At 39.1% G+C, this 22,380-nt stretch overlaps 1 protein-coding gene across 1 annotated transcript; it reads right to left on the bottom strand.

Annotated features, from left to right (window-relative positions):
- Window positions 1–396: 396 nt before the first annotated feature.
- PCDH20 (protocadherin 20) lies at window positions 397–4,330 on the bottom strand. Its single transcript, XM_060080176.1, has 2 exons — window positions 4,199–4,330; window positions 397–3,117 (listed from the first exon to the last, which is right to left on the bottom strand). The coding sequence occupies exons 1-2, from the start codon at window positions 4,328–4,330 to the stop codon at window positions 397–399; spliced, it is 2,853 nt and encodes a 950-aa protein (XP_059936159.1).
- Window positions 4,331–22,380: the final 18,050 nt, after the last annotated feature.

Here is a 22,380-nt window from a genome sequence, read left to right on the forward strand (position 1 = left end):
TTCATGTACAACTGTCATGTACAATACCTTAAAAGAGTTCCCTGCAAAGGAGCAGCTGATGCCCTCTTGTGGTTAAAGGACAGTTTTAGGCCAAAATGCAATATACCATTTTCTTACCTTATTCCTGGGTTTTAACAATCATCTGCTTGGTGTATGAAAGATGCAAATCATGTCCAAGCTTTTTTTTTTATAACAGTTCCATAGCTGTTAGTACCAATTTTTATTAAAAAATGCTGTACCCATTTTATAACATCTGATTTTCAATTAAAAAACTTGTAAACAGCTATTTACAATACAGTACAAGTTATAAATTAGATGTCCAACACTCTTTGGGTGGTGAAGACTCTCCAAAGTCAGTTAAAATATCTCTGTTACTCCACAACAACAACAAAAAAATCAAATATTAGAAATATCCATTGGTTTCCTCTCTCTCATATGCAAGTCAATTTTTCCTTTTAATGGAATTTGTACTTCCAAATTTTCATCCTCCCTGTGATGCCTTTTCCCTCTCAGACAGATGTATATGCCCATCCCTGTTACGAGAGTGATAGAACCCAAGCTTATTACAGACAGCGCTACTAAGGTGGGCATACAAGACACAGGCTCAACTTTCCTATGAGTCGGTTCTATTGAGAACTGTGGTTCTTTCTCCTCTATGTTAATTTCTGGTTCCTTTCTTAAAAGACTCTCAATGTAGCTTTCATTACTGACAGTGTCATTGACAAATAGGTTCACCATGACCGTGGAATGGAGAGGTTCGGGATAACCATGATCACTCACTTTCACCAGTAAACGATGGAGCCCATAATCTGTCTGCAGCAATGCCTCCTCCAAAGTAATGTTGCCAGTTTTAGAGTCAATCCTAAATGACTCAGGCCTAGGACCTCTTCTCCCTATGATGCTGTAAGCTATGACAGCATTCATGCCTGTGTCTTTGTCAACTGCATAGACCTCTGTAACTGGGGAGCCAGGGAGAGTAGAAGGTAATACTAACAGGTAAGACATGTTAGATTGAGGAAATAAAACAAGAGGTGGGTTGTCGTTGATATCTAGAAGGAGAATTGTGATTTTTGTGGTAGAGGAGAGGGGAGGCTCACCTCCATCAACAGCTTCAACCCACAAAGTATAGGAGCTTTGCTGCTCTCTGTCCAAAGAGACTTTGGCTCTCAGCATGCCCTTTCCTGTGTCTATGACAAAAATATCACTCTGGTTCACCACGGAGAGGGCAACCCATCCATTTTGCCCAGCATCAGCATCTGTTACACTAATTATTCCAATTTCACCATATCCTGGAAAGTTTTCTGGCACAAAGAAGCTGAAGTCCTTGTTGATGAACCTAGGACTGTTGTCATTTTTATCCAACACTGTGATAGCCACGGTGGCTACTGATTCTTTGGGTGGCTTCCCAGAGTCAACAGCTCTGACTGTGTACTTGTACTTTTCTTTCTCTTCTCGATCCAGCTGAGTAGAAACTGTCAGAACCCCTGTGACACTATCTAAGGAAAAGTGTGATGGAGCATCAGGTCCCAGAAAATATGAAACTTGTCCCCTCTCTCCACTGTCAGCATCTGTAGCATCTAGCTTAGTCAAAAAGGCATTGGGTGAGTTGTTTTCTTCAATGGTTACTTCCACCAAGGGTTGAAGGAAAATAGGAGCATTATCATTGTCATCTAAAAGTTGCACTTTAATCATTTTTTTGACATGAAATCCCTCAGAGTTCCAGGCTACCACAGCTATTTCATAGAACTGCTGTAGCTCATAATCCATAGGTTTTGTGGTTTCTAGCAGATATTCATTACTGTATGGTTTGTAGGGTGATAACCTAAATGGTCCTTCACCATCCAAGTAGCAGTTCACCTTGTATTTACCTTCTGGATCTCTTATGGTGAAAAAGGCAATTGGAGTGTTAACAGGTTCCAGTTCTTTCAGGTAAACAATACCATCTATCTCATTCGCTATATAACGAGGGACAATTTCAGGTGGTCTGAAAATGACTTTGATAATGGTCACCAGGGCAGTTATCACAGCAGGGATGCAGCCCGGCCCATTAGCAAGAATGGTGAGCTTGTGCGTTTGCAGAACACTTCCCCCAATCTTACTGAAAAGTTTAATGACTCCAGTATTTTCATCCAGATGGAATAAATCCTTGGATGCTTGTGGAACTTTCTGGCTGTAAGAGTAGGTGATCTGAGCATTGTTTCCCAAGTCTATGTCCACAGCCTGGACAGCTGCAATCGGTGTGCCCACTGTAGCATTCCCATACACAGTGACATTGACTTGTGAGTCTGTGAAGAGAGGGCAATTGTCATTAATGTCACTTATGCCAATGGTGAGGGTGGCACTGCCCAACAGTGGTGGAGACCCACCATCCTCAGCTATGATGATGCTCACATACTGGTCCTGGGTCTCCCTGTCCAACAGCCCCATGACAATTAGGTAGGGGGTTCGCTCCCCATTCTCATTCTCCTCCACGTCCAAGGTGAACATACGATGGTAGTCCAGCAAGCGGTAGGTCTGAACTCCGTTAGTGCCTATATCTCGGTCCATGGCAGGATGCTCTATGGCCAGCCGGGTGCTTACAGGTGTATTTTCTGGGACCCATACCGATATTTCGGAAACAGGGAACTGTGGGGCATTGTCATTGATGTCCCGGATAGCGATTTTCACCTTCACAAACCTAAAGTATTCCTGAGGCAGGACCAGTACATCCAGAAGCAAAAGACAAGAGTCAACGGAAGGCGAAGAGGAGATGGAAATGCTACCCCCCCAGGCAGCCCCTCCACCTCCTTCAAGACACAGGGCCTCCCTGTCGATCTCCTGGGCAGAAGTGTGCAGCTCCCCGGAGCGGTTGTCTAGGGTCACGTACTGGTCACTCAGTCCCTGGGAGGCCAGGCTGAAGGAGAGAAGAGGGTTCCGCTCCGCGCCGCTGTGCTCCGGGGGCTGCGACTGCGGGTCCTGCCTCCCTGCTCCGTGCACCAGCCGCAGGTCCTCGGCCAGGCTGCCGATGAGCACCCCCGCCGGCAGTCCCTCGTTCAGGCTGTACAGAAGCTCCGTGGCCCGGCTGTAACTCGCCAGGCAGTTGAAGGGTCCCACGAAGAGGAAAAACAGAAGCAGATGCTGAACGTGGGGGGTGGAGAGAAGGCTTATTACACACATGCGGAAAACACAGAGCTTGGAGTCAGAACGATTGCCCTGGGGTCATTCTGGCTCCATCCCCATTCCCAAAGGCAAACGCTCCAGTCAGAACGGGGTGAAGAGGAAACTTGCTGTAAAGGAGAGATCTATAGGGCAACATTGTCTCCAAAACTTAATTTTTCTCTTTACTTTTTACATCTCCCCCACACACCCCCGCCCCTGCCCGGCTCCCCATCACCACCTCACTCAGTTAATATTCGGAATCCCAAACCATAAGTCATCCCTGGAAGTTCATGTCGGAGCGGAGAGGACTGCGCAACGCGACAGAGAAACCACCAGGGTAGGTCATGCGGAGGGAGGGGGCTGGTAGTGGAGAGGCCCGAGAGGTGGGCACTTTATTTTCCATTGAAATGTTTCTACCACTAAGATCCCCGAAATGCGAAATGTGTTACATCCTTTGCTATGAGACCGGTAACGATAATAATAATAATAATAATAATAATAATAATAATAATAATAATAATAATAATAATAATAATAATATAGGAATTCTACCCCCTCGGACTCCCTACCCCACCAAATAAACGCTTTAGGTCGGAAGAATGGCTTTTCATTTTAATACGTATCTAAAATCAAATCGAAAGGATCTGTATTTCCACCCCCTAACAAGCTCTCACTAATCCCCCTCCCTTAGGGAAAGAGAAGTAAATGTGGGAAATGATTATGCAAAAACAATTTGTCAATTGCAGTAGACAGTAACAGCCAGATGCTGGCCGCAGGAAACAATCTACGAACCCCTTTATCTCAAAGCCAATTAAGCACACCCCAGCCTCCTCCACCTCATCTGCCTACATTTCTGCTTCAGAAACTTCTCACGACCCAAGGACTTGCCTATCCCTTGCTAAAATGCAGACACATTATCCCAAACTCCCTTTCCCTCCACCCAACCTTCCTGGGAAGTTTGGATTAATGTAAAGGGTTTGAGAAACTATCAAGGAGTGGGAACTGCCCCACAGTACTGCAACTTGTCGGAGCCGCGAGGCTCGTGGACCCCTACACTTACCAGTAGGTTTCTGTGGCTGGTGCTGCTCCTGGAACGACTTAGACGCCCCATATCCAGGCGCGGGTGCCAGGTCGCCGGGCGCCAGCTCACTGGCAGGGCCCGCGAGCTGCGCGCATCCCCTCGGCTGCGCATTCCCTAGGAGGCTGCAGTCGGCGCGCTCCTGACGGGGAGGCGGCAGAAGACACTCCCTCTCTGTGCATGCAAATCGCTGGGGAACTTCAGCCAATAGTCACTGGCTCGTCAGTTAAGAACAGCATCTCAAGGGGGGCAGAAAGGCGAGGGGGTACCGAGGCACGGTCATGGTTTCCTGTCCTGAACCTGGGTTAAGTCCAGACCCCGCCGGAGGAGCCGGAGCGGGGACTTGCCTCTGAAGACGGCGACTAGGCGCCACCCGGTCGGACTCCGGGGCGCTTGCCCACCGTCCTCCCTCCTCGCAGCACCAGTCAGGACCCAAGTCCACAGGTTGAGAGCGTGAGAGGGAGAATTAGACTAAATTAATAAGCCTGCATTTATATCTGATTAGAGAGAGAGGAAGTCGGCACTACAGAGCAATCACAGGCGCGATCCCTGAACGCCTGTTTTGCCACCAGTTCTTCCGAAAGACTTAGATCCAGCAGTGCTTGCACAGAGAAAGAAAATCCACTTTCTCTGCTGAGAGAAGGAACTTCAAACTCTTAGTAAGGCTGTCTGAGGCAGAGAAGCACATATATGAAATCGGTGAAGGTTTCGACGTGCTTTAATTTTGAAGCTTCGCAGTTGGCGGTGACAAAGCTTCTGCCAATTTCCTAGTTGTAGGCGCAAGTGTCTCTGGGTGTCTGCCTTGTGGTCTTTTGAGACAACCGCGGCTTCTGGCTAAGGTAAAGAGCCAAGAGGGAGAGTGGCAACAATTGCTTGGTAACAGAAGTGGTTCTGCCTGCGAGCAATTTTACCAGATTTCTCTAAGGGATTTTTTTCTTTCTTTTTTTGTAGGGCACTCACTGAAGCCTAGGTTCAAAAAAAAAAAAAAAGGCTACATTTCAAGTTATTACTTTTTTTTTCTTAGTTTTTTTTACTGGGAAGAGAATTCTGAAGGAGTGTGGTGGAGAATGCTTGGCTATCCCCTCTGGCTCTGACACTAAATAGCCATATGACAAGTCTCCTCATTTATAAAGTCAGGGCTGCTGAGAAACTCCAGTGCATTAAGTCCGTGAAACACTTTTTGATCTGCAGGGTGCCATGTAAGTAGTGGTAAAGACCATTGGCCTTTCCCTGAGTAGACACTTCTCTTCATCCCTAGGTTTCCATATATCCTGTGGGCTGCCCTGAGTGTAAAACCCTCCCAGCTGGGTAACTGACTGAGCCTGGAATAGAAAAGTATTCCTCCTGGGTTAGAGAAAGATCTGACATCCTGTGTTTTCCATAGGATCCACTTCAATTTTCTTCTTCTACTGTATGCTAAATAGAATATAAATTGCTTAGCAGAGCTAATTGTTTTGCTTCTGACTCTTCCTATTTTCTCCTCATCCCCACTAATCCTAGAGAATCCTAAATAATTGATAACACACTGCATCAAAACACCTGGTGTGTGTAACAACTTCTTATTGCACAAATGGGGTTGTACATGGAGTTCACAAACAAAACTTTCTGTAATACAAATCTGGCTTATAAAATCAGCTTCTTTAAGTTCTTTGGAGTGAAACTGGAACGCTGATGAAGTGGTAAACACACAGGAATATGTACATGTATCTGTAAGGCCATCACACAGCTGGTAAACAAAACACAGTCAGCAAGTATGCTTTGCCTCTCCTTGCTTCTTCAGCTGCTCATTCTGCCCTATGGTTGAACTTTTACCACATACTTGGTAAATAATTATACTTTGGGGTCTGTAGTTGAAACATATCTGACTCCAAAAATCAGTAGAAAGTTGCTTCTGAAATGTGTTTAGTTTATGTCTTCACACAATACCCACAGCTTCTGAAAGTTTGAGGCACATGGCCAGAATTAGGCAATCCATCCATGGTCAGGATACATACAGGCTAGACCCACAATCTGAATTAATTCTACATTTGTACAGAGACCAACAGCAGTAGACTCTATATCCCCTTACAGTTCATGCCCTCTCCAACAGGTTAAGATCACTCACCTATTTTGATGAAAATTTAGGGATTTCTTTCTTTAGTTTATCCTTTGTTCACAAAGATACTACATTCAGCAATAATTTTCTGTAATGTTTCTAAAAAGCATGACCATATAAACTATAATGTAAGTTGAAACACCTAAATTAAACATTCTGGAGATAATGTTTGGGACAACAATAATAACCTACTTCGCTCTAAGTTACTGTGGTTATTGCAAAGTCCCTACATGGAAATTTGTCATCAAGGCCAGCACAATCTGGGGGAATACTTTACATGACACATTCCAAACTGTTAACTGAGCTGCTTGTTATTATCTTTCCTCTTTGAAGATCTAAGTAGAGATTTCAACTGTAATTGGGCTTAAAAAAAAAAAAAAGACCAAATTCCCTTCTTTCTTCCCTTGTATCTTCTTACTGTGCACCATGAAATTGTTCCCAAACTCCTGTTCCTTATGACGCCAGCTCTTTGACCTGCCATCTGGTGTCACATATTTCTTTCTAAAGATGACTTAGAGAGCTTCTATGCTATTAGTACCTTGAAAATGATACTTATAATGAACCTCTCAGATGTCTCAATTGCTCTGGGCCTGCTTCCCAGGTGTTCTGTAAAAATCAGTCTAGAAGAATAGCTAGATTATAAGCCTCCCAAGCTTATTTTTTCTATAGACAAGGAAAACAACATGATACAATAGATGGCACTGAGCTGAGCCAGGGGATTAGGATGCCCTTCTCTAGGTGGTTGCAAAGTTACGGTGTGACTTTAGAGAAGTCAGCAGACCTCTCTGTTTCAATTTCTTATAAAAATACCCATACACACTACATACACATACATGAGGGAAATGGCTTACCTAATATATGTCTTTGACAGACACTGCATAATGATACACAGGTTAATTTGATCTGTATTTACTGTGTTATATCACTGAAGGTTAATAATTTTCATTTACTGCAAGCCTTCTCTCCTTGTAGTTTTATCTCTTTATTTGCTATGAGCATGTGTCTATCAAACTTTGTACATTTAGCAAACATAACTTAAAACTTTTAAAATTTTGCAGTACTGTGTTTTCCAGGTAGTTTTTATTGTATTTTTCAAGTAACTGTGATTTTACCATTTAGAGTATTTTAATAGCAGTATTCTATCCACACCATTTCATGCGATTTAATATATGCACAGATATTTAAACTTATTCTGAACCATACATAGTTCTATAAATGTTCTGGTTAATTCAAGATTATAAATAAATACAAATTAAGCATATGACCTTATTTTAAGATTATTTTATGCAAATCAAATCTACAATGGGGTATAACCTCACACCAGTCAGAATGGCCATCATTAAAAAGTCTACAAATAACAAATGCTAGAGAGGATGTGGAGAAAAGGGAACACTCTCACACAGGTGGTGGGAATGTAAATTGGTACAACCACTATGGAGAACTGCATTTAGGTTCCTCAAAAAACTAAAAATAGAGTTGCCATATGATCTAGCAATCCCACTTCTGGGCATATGTCCAGAGAAAACCATAATTTGAAAAGACACATACACCCTTATATTCATAGCAGCACTATTCACAGTAGAAACAACCTAAATATCCATTGACAGTTGAATGGATAAAGAAGTTGTGGTATATATACATATATTATATATGTATATATATATATATATAAATATAAATATATATATATATATACTGAAATATTACTCAGTCATAAAAAAGAATGAAATAATGCAATTTGCAGTACATGGATGGACATAGAGATTATCATACTAAGTGAAGTAAGTCAGAAAGAGAAAGACAAATGCCATATGATATCACTTATATGTGGAATCTAAAATATGACAGAAATGAACTTATCTACCAAAAAGAAACAGACTCACAGACATAGAGAACAGACTTGTGGTTTCTAAGGGGTAGGGAGTTCAGGGAAGAGTAGGATTGGGTGTTTTGGACTAGCGGATGCAAACTATTATATAGAAAATGGATAAACAACAAGGTCTTATTGTATAGCACAGGGAACTATATTCAATACCCTGTAATAAACCATAATGGAAAAGAATATGACAAAGCATATATATATATGTATGTATAACTGAATCACTTTGCTGTACACCAGAAACTAACACATTATAAATCATTTTATACCTCAGTAAAAAAGAAATAAAAAGATTATTTTATTTTTTTCTTGTTAATGTATGAAATTAGCAGTCCCTTTAGATGTCTTAAAATATGTATGTGTATATATATTATGTTTATATTATATATGCATGCATATATGTAAGTGTAAATAGTACAATATATAGGACATATAATATCATATAAATATAATATATAATAATTATAGATGTATAATTAAACACATATTTATATATAATACAAATATTTAAATACTATATTGTTTTATAATATATAATTTATAAATATATATATATTTTATATTTTTAAAATTGTATATATATTTCTTTCTGATCCAATAATCAAGGTTGAGGGATGATTATATTTGTAAAACCAATATAATATTTGAGAAATAATAAAACATTTATTGAGTGTCAGATATATTCTGAACATACTACTGGGGCTTTTACGTATTTATTTATTTTATCCTCATAACAAATGGTTTTATAAGTATTATTATATCAATTTTTACAGGCATAAATTACATGTTTGTCAGTGTCTGCGGTGACTGGACTTGAATATGAGGCCTCCAAAGTACATGATCTTTCTACTCTGGTACACTCTTCTCACCTAAATGGTGGATCTAGGGCCTCTATACATTTAAACTCACTTCAAGTCAACAAACATTTATCACTCACCAACATAAGAAAAACACTTTTGTAAGTATAGGTTTGCTATATGAGGCCTTTTTGAAAAACTTAGTCAATTACTGTTTCCTAAACACATACATACACACAGACACAAACTGCTCTGTGTTTGGCTAGCTTAGATCTTCTCAAAACTTGTAGACTTAAAATATATTATGAATGTATATTTATGTGTATGTGTATACTTGAAAGTATTGCAAGGGTCTTAGTAATTTTACGGATCACCTAGTTAGCCCTCATTTTACATATTAGTTGAGAGCAAGAGAGATGGCTAATGTGAATCCTCAAAATACTCCTATATCTTTTTTTTTTTTTTCCTATTTCTTAATATAGTAGATTTTGCCCTCAGGATTATCTCCATATTACAGGATAACTTATCAAAACAGCATTTTTTTTTACTGTCTATTATTTCCCAAAGCCTTGTTATTAAATATTACCATAAGTACCAGTTACTTTATTTTATATTATTTTATTAATTTTGCAAATTTACGAATATTGTTAAGAAGCAGTACTAATTTGGATAAATTATTGTTCAAGTATATCAGACAAACTTCAAAAAATCCTATTGCATTTTCCCTACACAACTCAGAAAATAATTGTATGACTAATAGAAAACCAGCACATTGGTTCTTTTGCTAAAAAAGCCAGATAGTTAAGAAAATAAATATACATTTACATTACTTGTATGAAAAAGTGTGCAAATAAAGCTAACTTACTACAATATAAGTTTGTATTCTAAAACATTTACCACTGTACTGTGCAACTTATAAATGAGACTTTTATTAAGCATTGGTCTATTCTGACTAGTACTTTCCTTTTTGTTTTAGAAAACTTTGTGTAAATAGATTTCACATATCTCCTATTTCTCCCTGTATTCTAAGAGGAAGGAATATAATAGGGTTGAACTGTCCTTTTATTTTTTCAGAACTGAATTAGCATCATTTTAACTGGGCTAAGTATAGCTGGGTGAAGTCATCAGAAAATGCCAGACCTAATTTTAGCTCACATTTCCAACTTTCTATCCTAATCCTCAAAGTAAATTTTAAAAGTCATTTTTGACTCACTTAAATTTCACATTATTCCTTCTCACTTCTGGTAGAGGTGATAATGAGCAGTGAAACCATCAAAAGAAAGGTAGTAGGATTGAGGAGAAGATGAAATGAAAGGCGTGGAAAATCCAAAAAGTGGATCAGCAGTCAGTGAATAGTGAACAGTTAACCAAATGTAGTTTATTGATTATATATATATATATATATATATATATATATGCCTTGCTCCCTGGAGTCAGTCCCTGAGAGACTTGAAACAAGGGAGAGTGGGCTTTGCAGAGAATAAAGCAATTGCAACCTTATAAATTAACATAGAAATTAGGTCAGGGACAAAAGAAACCCATTGAAGGAGAGAAATCATTTGAAATTTCATTTTAGGGCACTGATCCTATGTCTTGTATCCTACAGATACCTATTTTTCACTCTCACAGTGTTACACTGGGAAAAGCTTAATGAAAACATGTGCTCCTGTAATGTTTTTACATAGATTGACAGATCTTTTGCCTGGTTTTATAAAATCTCTTTTTATATGATTCTTTGAATTTAAGGTGGGATTGTTAAAAACTGCATGACTGTTCAGATCTCGGCATGCACTGAATTAGTGCTGTAGGGTCAATGAAATTCTCTGTCAATGATATAAAAAGTCAACATTTTCATAGGAGTATACCTATGATCGCTAGCTTCTTTCTGGGTGTCTTTTTGGGAAGAGGGTATAGGTTGCTGACCTCAATTTCATTTACTTCTAACAGCTACCAATCATTGAGCACCTAACTTTTGCCAGGTGCATGGTGAGCATTATCTCTAATCTTTGCAAGGAGATTAATTAACCTGATTATTAACCTGAAAGTTAATAATCTCATTTTTAAGATGAAGAATCTGAGATCCTCAGAGGGTGGTAGGTTGCTTGAGGTCACACAGCCAGGAATTGGGCCAAGTTAGGATTAAACAAGGAAAATTTGGGTAGTTCATTTTAACTTGGTGAACCTTTTCTCTGTGTATTGGGGTTAATGTAATATTCACTGAGGTAAGCACATATGCTGAGTGTTGAACATGTGAGTATTATAAAAATGGGCAGAATCTGGCAGCAACAGAATCATTCCCAAAATACTAAACTTGAATAATTGAAAAATTGAATAATTATGAACTTCAATAAAAATGTACATAAGTCATATTTATGAAATAACAAATATTTTTTCTTTCCTTATTTAGATTATCAACAAAAGAAAGTGGATTTTGTAAATAAATTTTCATTAATGGTTTGGAATTATATGGCAATAAAACATTTATTTAGTGAAAGTAGTGTGCTTCTTGAGAAAAAAAATTATAAATATCTTATAAGACCACCAATTCTTTTTTTATTTTTTTATTTTTTTTATTTTTTTTATTAGTTTCTGCTTTATAACAAAGTGAATCAGTCATACATATACATCTGTTCCCCCATCCCTTCCCTCATGCATCTCCCTCCCACCAACCCTCCCCATCCCACCCCTCCAGACGGTCACAAAGCACCGAGCTGATCTCCCTGTGCTCTGCGGCTGCTTCCCACTATCTATCTACCTTACGTTTGGTAGTGTATATATGTCCATGCCTCTCTTTCGCTTTGTCACAGCTTACCCTTCCCCCTCCCCATATCCTCAAGTCCATTCTCAAGTAGGTCTGTGTCTTTATTCCTGTTTTAACCCTAGGTTCCTCATGACATTTTTTTCCTTAAATTCCATATATATGTGTTAGCATACAGTATTTGTCTTTCTCTTTCTGACTTACTTCACTCTGCATGACAGACTCTAGGTCTATCCACCTCATTACAAATAACTCAGTTTCATTTCTTTTTATGGCTGAGTAATATTCCATTGTATATATGTGCCACATCTTCTTTATCCATTCATCCGATGATGGACACTTAGGTTGTTTCCAGCTCCGGGCTATTGTGAATAGAGCTGCAATGAATATTTTGGTACAAGTTTCTTTTTGAATTATGGTTTTCTCATGGTATGTGCCTAGTAGTGAGATTGCTGGGTCATATGGTAGTTCTATTTTTAGTTTTTTAAGGAACTTCCATACTGTTCTCCATAGTGGCTGAACCAATTCACATTCCCACCAGCAGTGTAAGAGTGTTCCCTTTTTTCCACACCCTCTCCAGAATTTATTGTTTCCAGATTTCTTGATGATGGCCATTCTGACTGGTGTGAGATGATATCTCATTGTAGTTTTGATTTGCATTTCTCTAATGATTAATGATGTTGAGCATTCTTTCATGTGTTTGTTGGCAGTCTGTATATCTTTTTTGGAGAAATGCCTATTTAAGTCTTATGCCCATTTTTGGATTGGGTGTTTGTTTTTTTGCTATTGAGCTGCATGAGCTGTTTATAAATTTTGGAGATTAATCCTTTGTCAGTTGCTTCATTTGCAAATATTTTCTCCCATGCTGAGGGTTGTCTTTTGGTCTTGTTTATGGTTTCCTTTGCTGTGCAAAAGCTTTGAAGTTTCATTAGGTCCCATTTGTTTATCTTTGTTTTTATTTCCATTTCTCTAAGAGGTGGGTCCAAAAGGATCTTTCTGTGATTTATGTCATAGAGTGTTCTGCCTATGTTTTCCTCTAAGAGTTTGATAGTTTCTGGCCTTACATTTAGGTCTTTAATCCATTTTGAGCTTATTTTTGTGTATGGTGTTAGGGAATGATCTAATCTCATACTTTTACATATCCCTGTCCAGTTTTTCCAGCACCACTTATTAAAGAGACTGTCCTTTCTCCACTGTACATTCCTGCCTCCTTTTTAAAGATAAGTTGACCATATGTGCGTGGGTTTATCTCTGGGCTTTCTATCCTGTTCCATTGATCTATCTTTCTGTTTTTGTGCCAGTACCACACTGTCTTAATTACTGTAACTTTGTAGTATAGTCTGAAGTCAGGGAGCCTGATTCCTCTGGCTCCGTTTTTCGTTCTCAAGACTGCTTTGGCTATTCGGGGTCTTTCGTGTTTCCAAACAAATTTTGAAATTTTTTGTTCTAGTTCTGTGAAAAATGCCAGTGGTAGTTTGATAGGGATTGCATTGAATCTGTAGATTGCTTTGGGTAGTAGAGTCATCTTCACAATATTGATTCTTCCAATCCAGGAGCATGGTATATCTCTCCATCTATTTGTATCATCTTTAATTTCTTTCATCAGTGTCTTATAATTTTCTGCATACAGGTCTTTTGTCTCCTTAGGTAGGTTTATTCCTAGATATTTTATTCTTTTTGTTGCAATGTAAAATGGGAGTGTTTTCTTGATTTCACTCTCAGATTTTTCATCATTATTGTAAGGAATGCCAGAGATTTCTATGCATTAATTTTGTATCCTGCTACTTTACCAAATTCATTGATTAGCTCTAGTAGTTTTCTGGTAGCATCTTTAGGATTCTCTATGTATAGTATGATGTCATCTGCAAAGAGTGACAGCTTTACTTCTTCTTTTCCGATTTGGATTCCTTTTATTTCCTTATCTTCTCTGATTGCTGTGGCTAAAACTTCCAAAACTAGGTTGAATAAGAGTGGTGAGAGTGGGCAGCCTTGTCTTGTTCCTGATCTTAGTGGAAATGGTTTCAGTTTTTCACCATTGAGGACAATGTTGGCTGTGGGTTTCTCATATATGGCCTTTATTATGTTGAGGAAAGTTCCCTGTATGCCTACTTTCTGCAGGGTTTTTATCATAAATGGGTGTTGAATTTTGTCGAAAGCTTTCTCTGCATCTATTGAGATGATCATATGGTTTTTCTCCTTCAACTTGTTAATATGGTGTATCACATTGGTTGATTTGCGTATATTGAAGAATCCTTGCATTCCTGAAATAAACCCCACTTGATCATGATGTATGATCCTTTTAATGTGCTGTTGGATTCTGTTTGCTAGTATTTTGTTGAGGATTTTTGCATCTATGTTCATCAGTGATATTGGCCTGGAGTTTTCTTTCTTTGTGACATCCTGGCCTGGTTTTGGTATCAAGGTGATGGTGGCCTCGTAGAATGAGTTTGGGAATGTTCCTTCCTCTGAAATTGTTTGGAAGAGTTTGAGAAGGATGGATGTTAGCTCTTCTCTAAATGTTTGATAGAATTCGCCTGTGAAGCCATCTAGTCCTGGGCTTTTGTTTGTTGGAAGATTGTTAATCACAGTTTCAATTTCAGTGCTTGTGATTGGTCTATTCATATTTTCTATTTCTTCCTGATTCAGTCTGGACAGGTTGTGCATTTCTAAGAATTTGTCCATTTCTTCCAGGTTGTCCATTTTATTGGCATAGAGTTGCTTGTAGTAATCTCTCATGATCTTTTGTATTTCTGCAGTGTCACTTGTTACTTCTCCTTTTTCATTTCTAATTCTATTGATTTGAGTCTTCTCCCTTTTTTTCTTGATGAGTCTGTCTAATGGTTTATCAATTTTGTTTATCTTCTCAAAGAACCAGCTTTTAGTTTTATTGATCTTTGCTATCATTTCCTTCATTTCTTTTTCATTTATTTCTGATCTGATCTTTATGATTTCTTTCCTTCTGCTAACTTTGGGGTTTTTTTGTTCTTCTTTCTCTAATTGCTTTAGGTGCAGGGTCAGGTTGTTTACTCGAGACGTTTCCTGTTTCTTAACGTGGGATTTTATTGCTATAAACTTCCCCCTTAGATCTGCTTTTGCTGCGTCCCATAGGTTTTGGGTCGTCGTGTCTCCATTGTCATTTCTTTCTAGGTATTTTTTAATTTCATCTTTGATTTCTTCAGTTACCACTTCGTTATTGAGTAGTGTATTGTTTAGCCCCCATGTGTTTGTATTTTTTACAGATCTTTTCCTGTAATTGATGTCTAGTCTCATAGCATTGTGGTTGGAAAAGATGCTTGATACAATTTCAATTTTCTTAAATTTACCAATACTTGATTTGTGACCCAAGATATGATCTATGCTAGAGAATGTTCCATGAGCACTTGAGAAAAATATGTATTCTCTTGTTTTTGGATGGAATGTCCTATAAATATCAATTAAGTCCATCTTGTTTAATGTATCATTTAAAGCTTGTGTTTCCTTATTTATTTTCATTTTGGATGATCTGTCCATTGGTGAAAGTGGGGTGTTAAAGTCCCCTACTATGATTGTGTTACTGTCGATTTCCCCTTTTATGGCTGTTAGTATTTGCCTTATGTATTGAGGTGCTCCTATGTTGGGTGCATAAATATTTACAATTGTTATATCTTCTTCTTGGATCGATCCGTTGATCATTATGTAGTGTCCTTCTTTGTCTCTTCTAATAGTCTTTATTTTAAAGTCTATTTTTTTTCTGATATAAGAATTGCTACTCCAGCTTTCTTTTGATTTCCATTTGCATGGAATATCGTTTTCCATCCCCTTACTTTCAATCTGTATGTGTCTCTAGGTCTGAAGTGGGTCTCTTGTAGACAGCATATATACGGGTCTTGTTTTTGTATCCATTCAGCCACTCTGTGTCTTTTGGTGGGAGCATTTAGTCCATTTACATTTAAGGTAATTATTGATATGTATGTTCCTATTCCCATTTCCTTAATTGTTTTGGATTCGTTATTGTAGGTATATTCCTTCTATTGTGTTTCTTGCCTAGAGAAGTTCCTTTAGCATTTGTTGTAAAGCTGGTTTGGTGGTGCTGAACTCTCTCAGCTTTTGCTTGTCTGTAAAGGTTTTAATTTCTCCATCAAATCTGAATGAGATCCTTGCTGGGTAGAGTAATCTTGGTTGCAGTTTTCTCTCCTTCATCACTTTAATTATGTCCTGCCACTCCCTTCTAGCTTGTAGAGTTTCTGCTGAGAGATTAGCTGTTAACCTGATGGGGATTCCCTTGTGTGTTATTTGTTGTTTTTCCCTTGCTGCTTTTAATATGATTTCTTTGTGTTTAATTGTTGACAGTTGGATTAATATGTGCCTTAGCATATTTCTCCTTGGATTTATTCTGTATGGGACTCTCTGTGCCTCCTGGACTTGATTCACTATTTCCTTTCCCATATTAGGGAAGTTTTCAACTATAATCTCTTCAAACATTTTCTCAGTCCCTTTCTTTTTCTCTTCTTCTTCTGGAACCCCTATAATTTGAATGTTGGTGCATTTAATGTTGTCCCAGAGGTCTCTGAGACTGTCCTCTGTTCTTTACATTCTTTTTTCTTTATTTTGCTCTGCATCAGTTATTTCCACTATTTTATCTTCCACCTCACTTATCCATTCTTCTGCCTCAGTTATTCTGCTATTGATCCCATCTAGAGTATTTTTCATTTCATTTATTGTGTTTTTAATCGTTGCTTGATTCATCTTTAGTTCTTCTAGGTCCTTGTTAACTGTTTCTTGCATTTTGTCTATTCTATTTCCAAGATTTTGGATCTTGGAAATAGAATCTTGGATCAACTTTAGTATCATAATTCTGACTTCTTTTTCAGGTAGACTGCCTATTACCTCTTCATTTGTTAGGTCTGGTAGGTTTTTATCTTGGTCCTTCACCTGCTGTGTGTTTTTCTGTCTTCTCATTTTGCTTATGTTACTGTGTTTGGGGTCTCCTTTTTGCAGGCTGCAGATTCGTAGTTCCCGTTGTTTTTGTTGTCTGTCCCCAGTGGCTAAGGTTGTTTCAGTAGGTTGTGTAGGCTTCCTTGTGGGGGGGACTAGAGCCTGTGTTCTGGTGGTTGAGGCTCGAACTTGTCTTTCTGGTGGACAGGTCCACGTCTGGTGGTGTGTTTTGGGGTGCCTGTGGCCTTATTATGTTTTTATGCAGCCTCTCTGCTAATGGGTGGCGTTGTGTTCCTGCCTTGCTATTTGCTTGGCATAGGGTGACCAGCACTGTAGTTTGCTGGTCATTGACTGAAGCTGGGTGCTGGTGTTGAGTTGGAGATCTCTGGGAGATTTTCGCTGCTTGATATTATGTGGAGCTGGTAGGTCTCTTGTGGACCCGTGTCCTGAAGTTGGCTCTTCCACTTCACAGGCACAGCACTGACTCCTGGCTGCAGCACCAAGAGCCTTTCATCTACCCGGCTCTGAATAAAAGGGAGAAAAAATAGAAAGAAAGAATTAGTAGAAGAAAGAAAGAGAGAGAGAAAGAAAGGAAGAAGGAAAGAAAGGAAGGAAGGAAGGAAGAAAGAAAGGAGGGACGGAGGGAGGAATGAAAGAAAAAGAAAGAGTGAAAGGAAGAAGGGTGGGAGGGAGGGAGGAAGGAAAGAAGGACAGACAGGAGGGAGGGAGGGAGGAAGGAAAGAAAGAAAGAAGGAAAGGAGGGGCGCAGGGAGGGAGGGAGGAAGGGAAGGTAGGAAAAAAAGAAAGAGCAGGTAAAGTAAAATAGAATAAAGTATGAAATATAGTAGCGTTATTAAAATTAAAAAGTAATTATTGAAAAAAAAACGGACAGGTAGAACCCTGGGACGTATGGTGGAAGCAAAGCTATACAGAGAGAATCTTACACAGAAGAATACACATACACATTCACAAAAAGAGGAGCAGGGGGAAAAATCAAAAATCTTGTTCTCCAAGTCCACCTCCATAATTTGGGATAATTCGTTGTAAAAAGAGGAAAAGGGGGGAAAGTCTGAAATCTTGTCCTCAAAGTCTGCTTCCTCAATTTGGGGTGATTTGCTGTCCATTCATGCACTTCACAGATGCAGGGCACATCAAGTGGACTGTGGAGCTTTAATCCGTTGCCTCCGAGGCTGCACAGAGAGATTTCCCTGTCTCTTCTCTGCTCTCACAGCTCCCGGGTCTCAGCCTTGGACCTGGCCCCGCCTCTGCGCGTAGGTCGCCAGAGGGCGTCCGTTCTTAACTCAGACAGGACGGGTTTAAAGGAGCCGCTGATTCGGGGGCTCTGGCTCACTCAGGCAGAGGGGAGGGAGGGGCGCGCAGTGTGGGGCGGGCCTGCGGCGGCAGAGGCCGGTGTGACGTTGCACCAGACCGAGGCGCTCTGTGCGCTTTCCTGGGAAAGCTGTCCCCGGGTCCCGGGACCCTGGCAGTGGCGGGGTGCACAGGCCCCCCGGAAGGCGGGGCGGACAGTGACCCGCGCTCGCACACAGGCCCCGCGGCAGCGGCAGCGGCAGCAGCAGCCCCAGCGTCCCACGCCCGTCTCCGTGGTCCGCGCTTTTAGCCGCGGCTCGCTCCCGTCTTCGGCCCTTCCCCAAGCAGCCCTCTTAATGCCCTCTCCTCGCGCACCAAGAAACAAAAGGGAAGAAAAAGCCTGTTGCCTCTTCGGCAGCTCCAGACCCTTTCCCCGGACTCCCTCCAGGCTAGCCGTGGTGCACTAACCCCTTCAGGCTCTCTTCCTGCCGCTAGCCCCAGTCCTCTCCCTGTGCTCTGACTGAAAGCCGATACCCGAGCCTCAGCTCCCAGCCCCGCCCGCCCCGGCGGCCGAGCAGACAAGCCTCTCAGGCTGGTGTGTGCCTGAGGGCACCGATCCTCTGTGCTGGAATCTCTCCACTTTGCCCTCCACACCCCTGTTGCTGTGCTCTCGTTCGCTACTCCGAAGCTTTCCCCCTCCGCCACCTGCAGTCTCCGCCCGCGAAGGGGCTTGTAGTGTGTGGAAACCTTTCCTCCTTCATGGCTCCCTCCCACTGGTGCAGGTCCCGTCCCTATCCTTTTGTCTCTGTTTATTCTTTTTTCTTTTGCCCTACCCAGGTATGTGGGGAGTTTCTTGCCTTTTGGGGGGTCTGAGGTCTTCTGTCAGCGTTCAGTAGGTGTTCTGTAGGAGTTGTTCCACCTGTAGATGAATTTCTGATGTATCTGTGGGGAGGAAGGTGATCTCCACGTCTTACTCTTCTGCCATCTTCCTCCGGGGTCAAGACCACTAATTCTTAATCATAGATAATATTCAAATCTGGTCAAGATGATAACAACTGTTTTTAGAATCAATAATAATAATAATTATAGTTTTTGGTGTATTGCTCCTCTTTATGGATAAATAACTTCTTCATTAACTAGATGTAAATGGGACATCAGTAATTGTAATTGGCTGTTAGTGAAAAAATTGTTACTAACTTTATTTTAAATATGCTCTTTTTGGATTTAAAATAACTCAAACAAATGTAAATAAGTTAAACATTACTAGACTAATGTTTATTAATACCCATAATTTAGACTTTGAGCAATTTAACACTCACATAGACAAAACAGGAAAGAAAGCTAGAAAGGAAAAAGAGATTGAGAGATTGATGTGAGAAGCATACTTTTTTATGGTATTTTTGTCTAAATAAATGGATTAAGAATTATTTGAATGCATTGTAAGTATGACATACATTCTCCATAGAAGTAATTTTCCTTGCTCTAAATGTGGATATATATGGTATACTTTCTTTGGGGTGGGGGGAAAACATTAAAACACAGTTAGTGCTATTCCATATTTCAAAACCTCTTTTTTAAAAAAACACTGAATCTATTAAAGTCCTGCCAGAGCTTGTTAAACTATGCAGTAATGATGATAAAAGGCATTTTACACACAACATCCACCACTCATAAAACAGAAACCTCAGGTATCCTTGCTACCTGTGAGCGTGAATATTTTAGCATTTCTGTGGGATTTCTGGATCAAGATTGATTCCAGGTGTCATCTCCACATATGCGTGTAATAGGTAAGAGAAGCTCTTCTAGACTAGACACGTATCCTTTGAATCAGCATCAAACGGCTCTCCGAGGTGTTAAAGCACAACCTACAGTTAACCTTCTTAATAGTGCATAGCTTGAAAATGTCATATTCTAATTTTTTTCTCTGCTGGATGGCAGAGACATCTAGCATCTAGAGACTGTTGGTCCAGTGAGAACTGCTAATCTACTTGTTTCTTTCCTTGGTCATTACATTCTTCACTAAGTTCAGCAAGATGAAAATAATATAAAAATACTTTGCTCCTCCAGGGAAAATGTTTCCTTTTATTGCTTTCAGTAATAGTTCTTTTCATTTTTGGCTCTACTTTCAACCATGAGAGAGAGCAATAAATGACCAACTTAATGAAAATGAAGATCTTAGAGTTGTTTTCCCCACAGAGTAAATGCCTTTGGGTAAGGAGTGACTCTCTTTTATTCTTCCTGTGGTCTATGGTATATTTTTCTTATCTGCAAAGTATAGGAAATAATACCTTTCTCTGATGTCATGAGGATTAACTAAAAATATGTCTGTAAAGAGCTTAAATTTCTGAAGCAAAAAAGAATTTTTTTATTTCACTCCCCGGGTTGAAGATGAATTCAAATGGTCTTCAATTTCAGAGGTTGATAGATAAAGCTATAATCAGAGAATTACAGGAGAATCCTGCAGTAATCTTTTGTAATCTTCACTAGTGTTTCTCTCTACCCTCCCCCACTTCTTTCTCTTACCTAGCTAGTATTTTCTTCTTTATAATAGAAAAAAAAATTGTTTGTAAAAATGAATGGTGTCCTTAATAAGTCAGCAACTGGAATATTTGTCAACATGCAAATATTTCACATGACAAAAATATTACATATCCTAGTAGAAATATTTTATATTAAAGCAGAATGTGAGACTTTGTTTTTTAATTTGTGGTTGTTTTTTAATTTGTGGTGGTAGGCATTGCAGAAAGGTTAACTCACTGCTAGTTAAATCTGGGCTTTATGACAGGTAGAATGTTTTAGAATTTAAAATCTATTAAGTGAGGGGTTATATGTACTACTACTTTTAATAGGAATTAAAACTTTTTATCTCATTTCCATAAAGTCTTGCTGACAACCATAAAATAACTAGATATTGTTGTTATTCCAGTTATAGATGAGGAAACTGAGACAGGGTGAGTATACAAGCCATATTAGGCAGGATTATATGCAGTAACAAATTCCAACCCTCAGCAGCTTAACACAACCAAGGTTTTTTTTTTTTCTTGCTATAATGTAAATCACATGTCCATTGTTGGTCTCCATGTACTCTCAGTTAGGGACCAAGTTGATGGAGGTTCCATTGTTTGTGATTCCTCCAACCCATCTCTTAGCTTTCAGGGTCACTGTAGTGGGAAGAAGACATGGACCACTCATATAAATCTTGGCCCAGCTGTACAGACATCTTTTCTGACAATACTTCATTGGCCAAAACTCATCACATTTCTTGCCCATCTGTAAGAGATGGAGAAATGTAGTCTTCTCCTATGCTTAAGAAGGAGAGGGGATTCAGATTTGAACACTTAGAGTAATTTCAACAGAAAGTTTTAGTAGCTTGTCCAAGGTCCAATAGCTGGTAAGTAGTGGAACTGGAATTCAAATCCAGACAAACTGGCTCCAGAGCCAACACTCCTAACAACCTTACTATTGTTAGTATCTGATAAGATAACATTTTATGACCTTTATTTCTCATTCCAAATTATAAACTTATTAACTAATTTTTGAGTTATTTATTCCAAATATCAATTGCATTCAAACCAAAAAAGTAATGTCTTCTTAAAAAATCATAGCTTTACTCTCATCTAAATACACATCCATGAGTACAGCTATTGAATATGTTCTCAGTAAATAGTGTATATATAAATACCATATATATATATATATATATAACTAACATATAAATATATATGATATTTACAACTAATAGCAATAACTGACTGGTCCAATGTCTGTCTGGTTTACCTGACTTTTTAAAGGAGTGCATCTTAATTGCTCATTCTCTTCAGATTCTTAAATGTCACACTATATCAGTTACTTTATAAGGTTACTAGTCAAGAAGGAGGACAAAGCATTCAGGACATTCTACCCATACCCTAGGGCTATAGAAATTTTTTTCCTCAGCCTATTAAAAAAAATCTTAGTGTTTTAGGCACTCTAAGCATGAACCAATTTTTTGTCTAGTGTCCTAAGTAAATAGCAGATGGATTTCAGATTTTCTATATTATAATTTACATATACTCTGCAAAAGCTACAAATGCAGAAGTTTGATTTTCTTATCCATACCTTTAGTCTAGTCAGAGAAAACAAAAAAGTAAAATATACATTAGATTTCAGAAGATCTTCTTGTTATTGTCTGTTCAATAGCAAATAAAATGAGGATCATAAACTCTTGAAGAAGGTGCTGAATTTCTTGTGGGAATGGATAGAAATGCTCCCTAGTGTGCTAAATTCATTCCAAGGAGTGCTTGCTGGGGAAAGAAAGACATTTTATTGCCAAAGGAGTTTCAGATATACATAAGGTTACAAAATTGTATGGACCTGATAGAAAAAGTATATGAAGTAATGAAATAAATAAATTGGGATATTGAAGGTCCTTTT

Source organism: Mesoplodon densirostris, chromosome 17 (genome assembly GCF_025265405.1).
Source record: "Mesoplodon densirostris isolate mMesDen1 chromosome 17, mMesDen1 primary haplotype, whole genome shotgun sequence".
NCBI classification, from domain to species: Eukaryota; Metazoa; Chordata; class Mammalia; order Artiodactyla; family Ziphiidae; genus Mesoplodon; species Mesoplodon densirostris.

Excerpts from the sequence above, each read along its gene's own strand:
- PCDH20 (XM_060080176.1), bottom strand. The coding sequence starts at position 4,330 with ATGCGCAGCCGAGGGGATGCGCGCAGCTCGCGGGCCCTGCCAGTGAGC. Across the intron at positions 3,118-4,198 it reads CCAGCCACAGAAACCTACTG|CATCTGCTTCTGTTTTTCCT; the intron begins GTAAGTGTAGGG and ends CCCCACGTTCAG.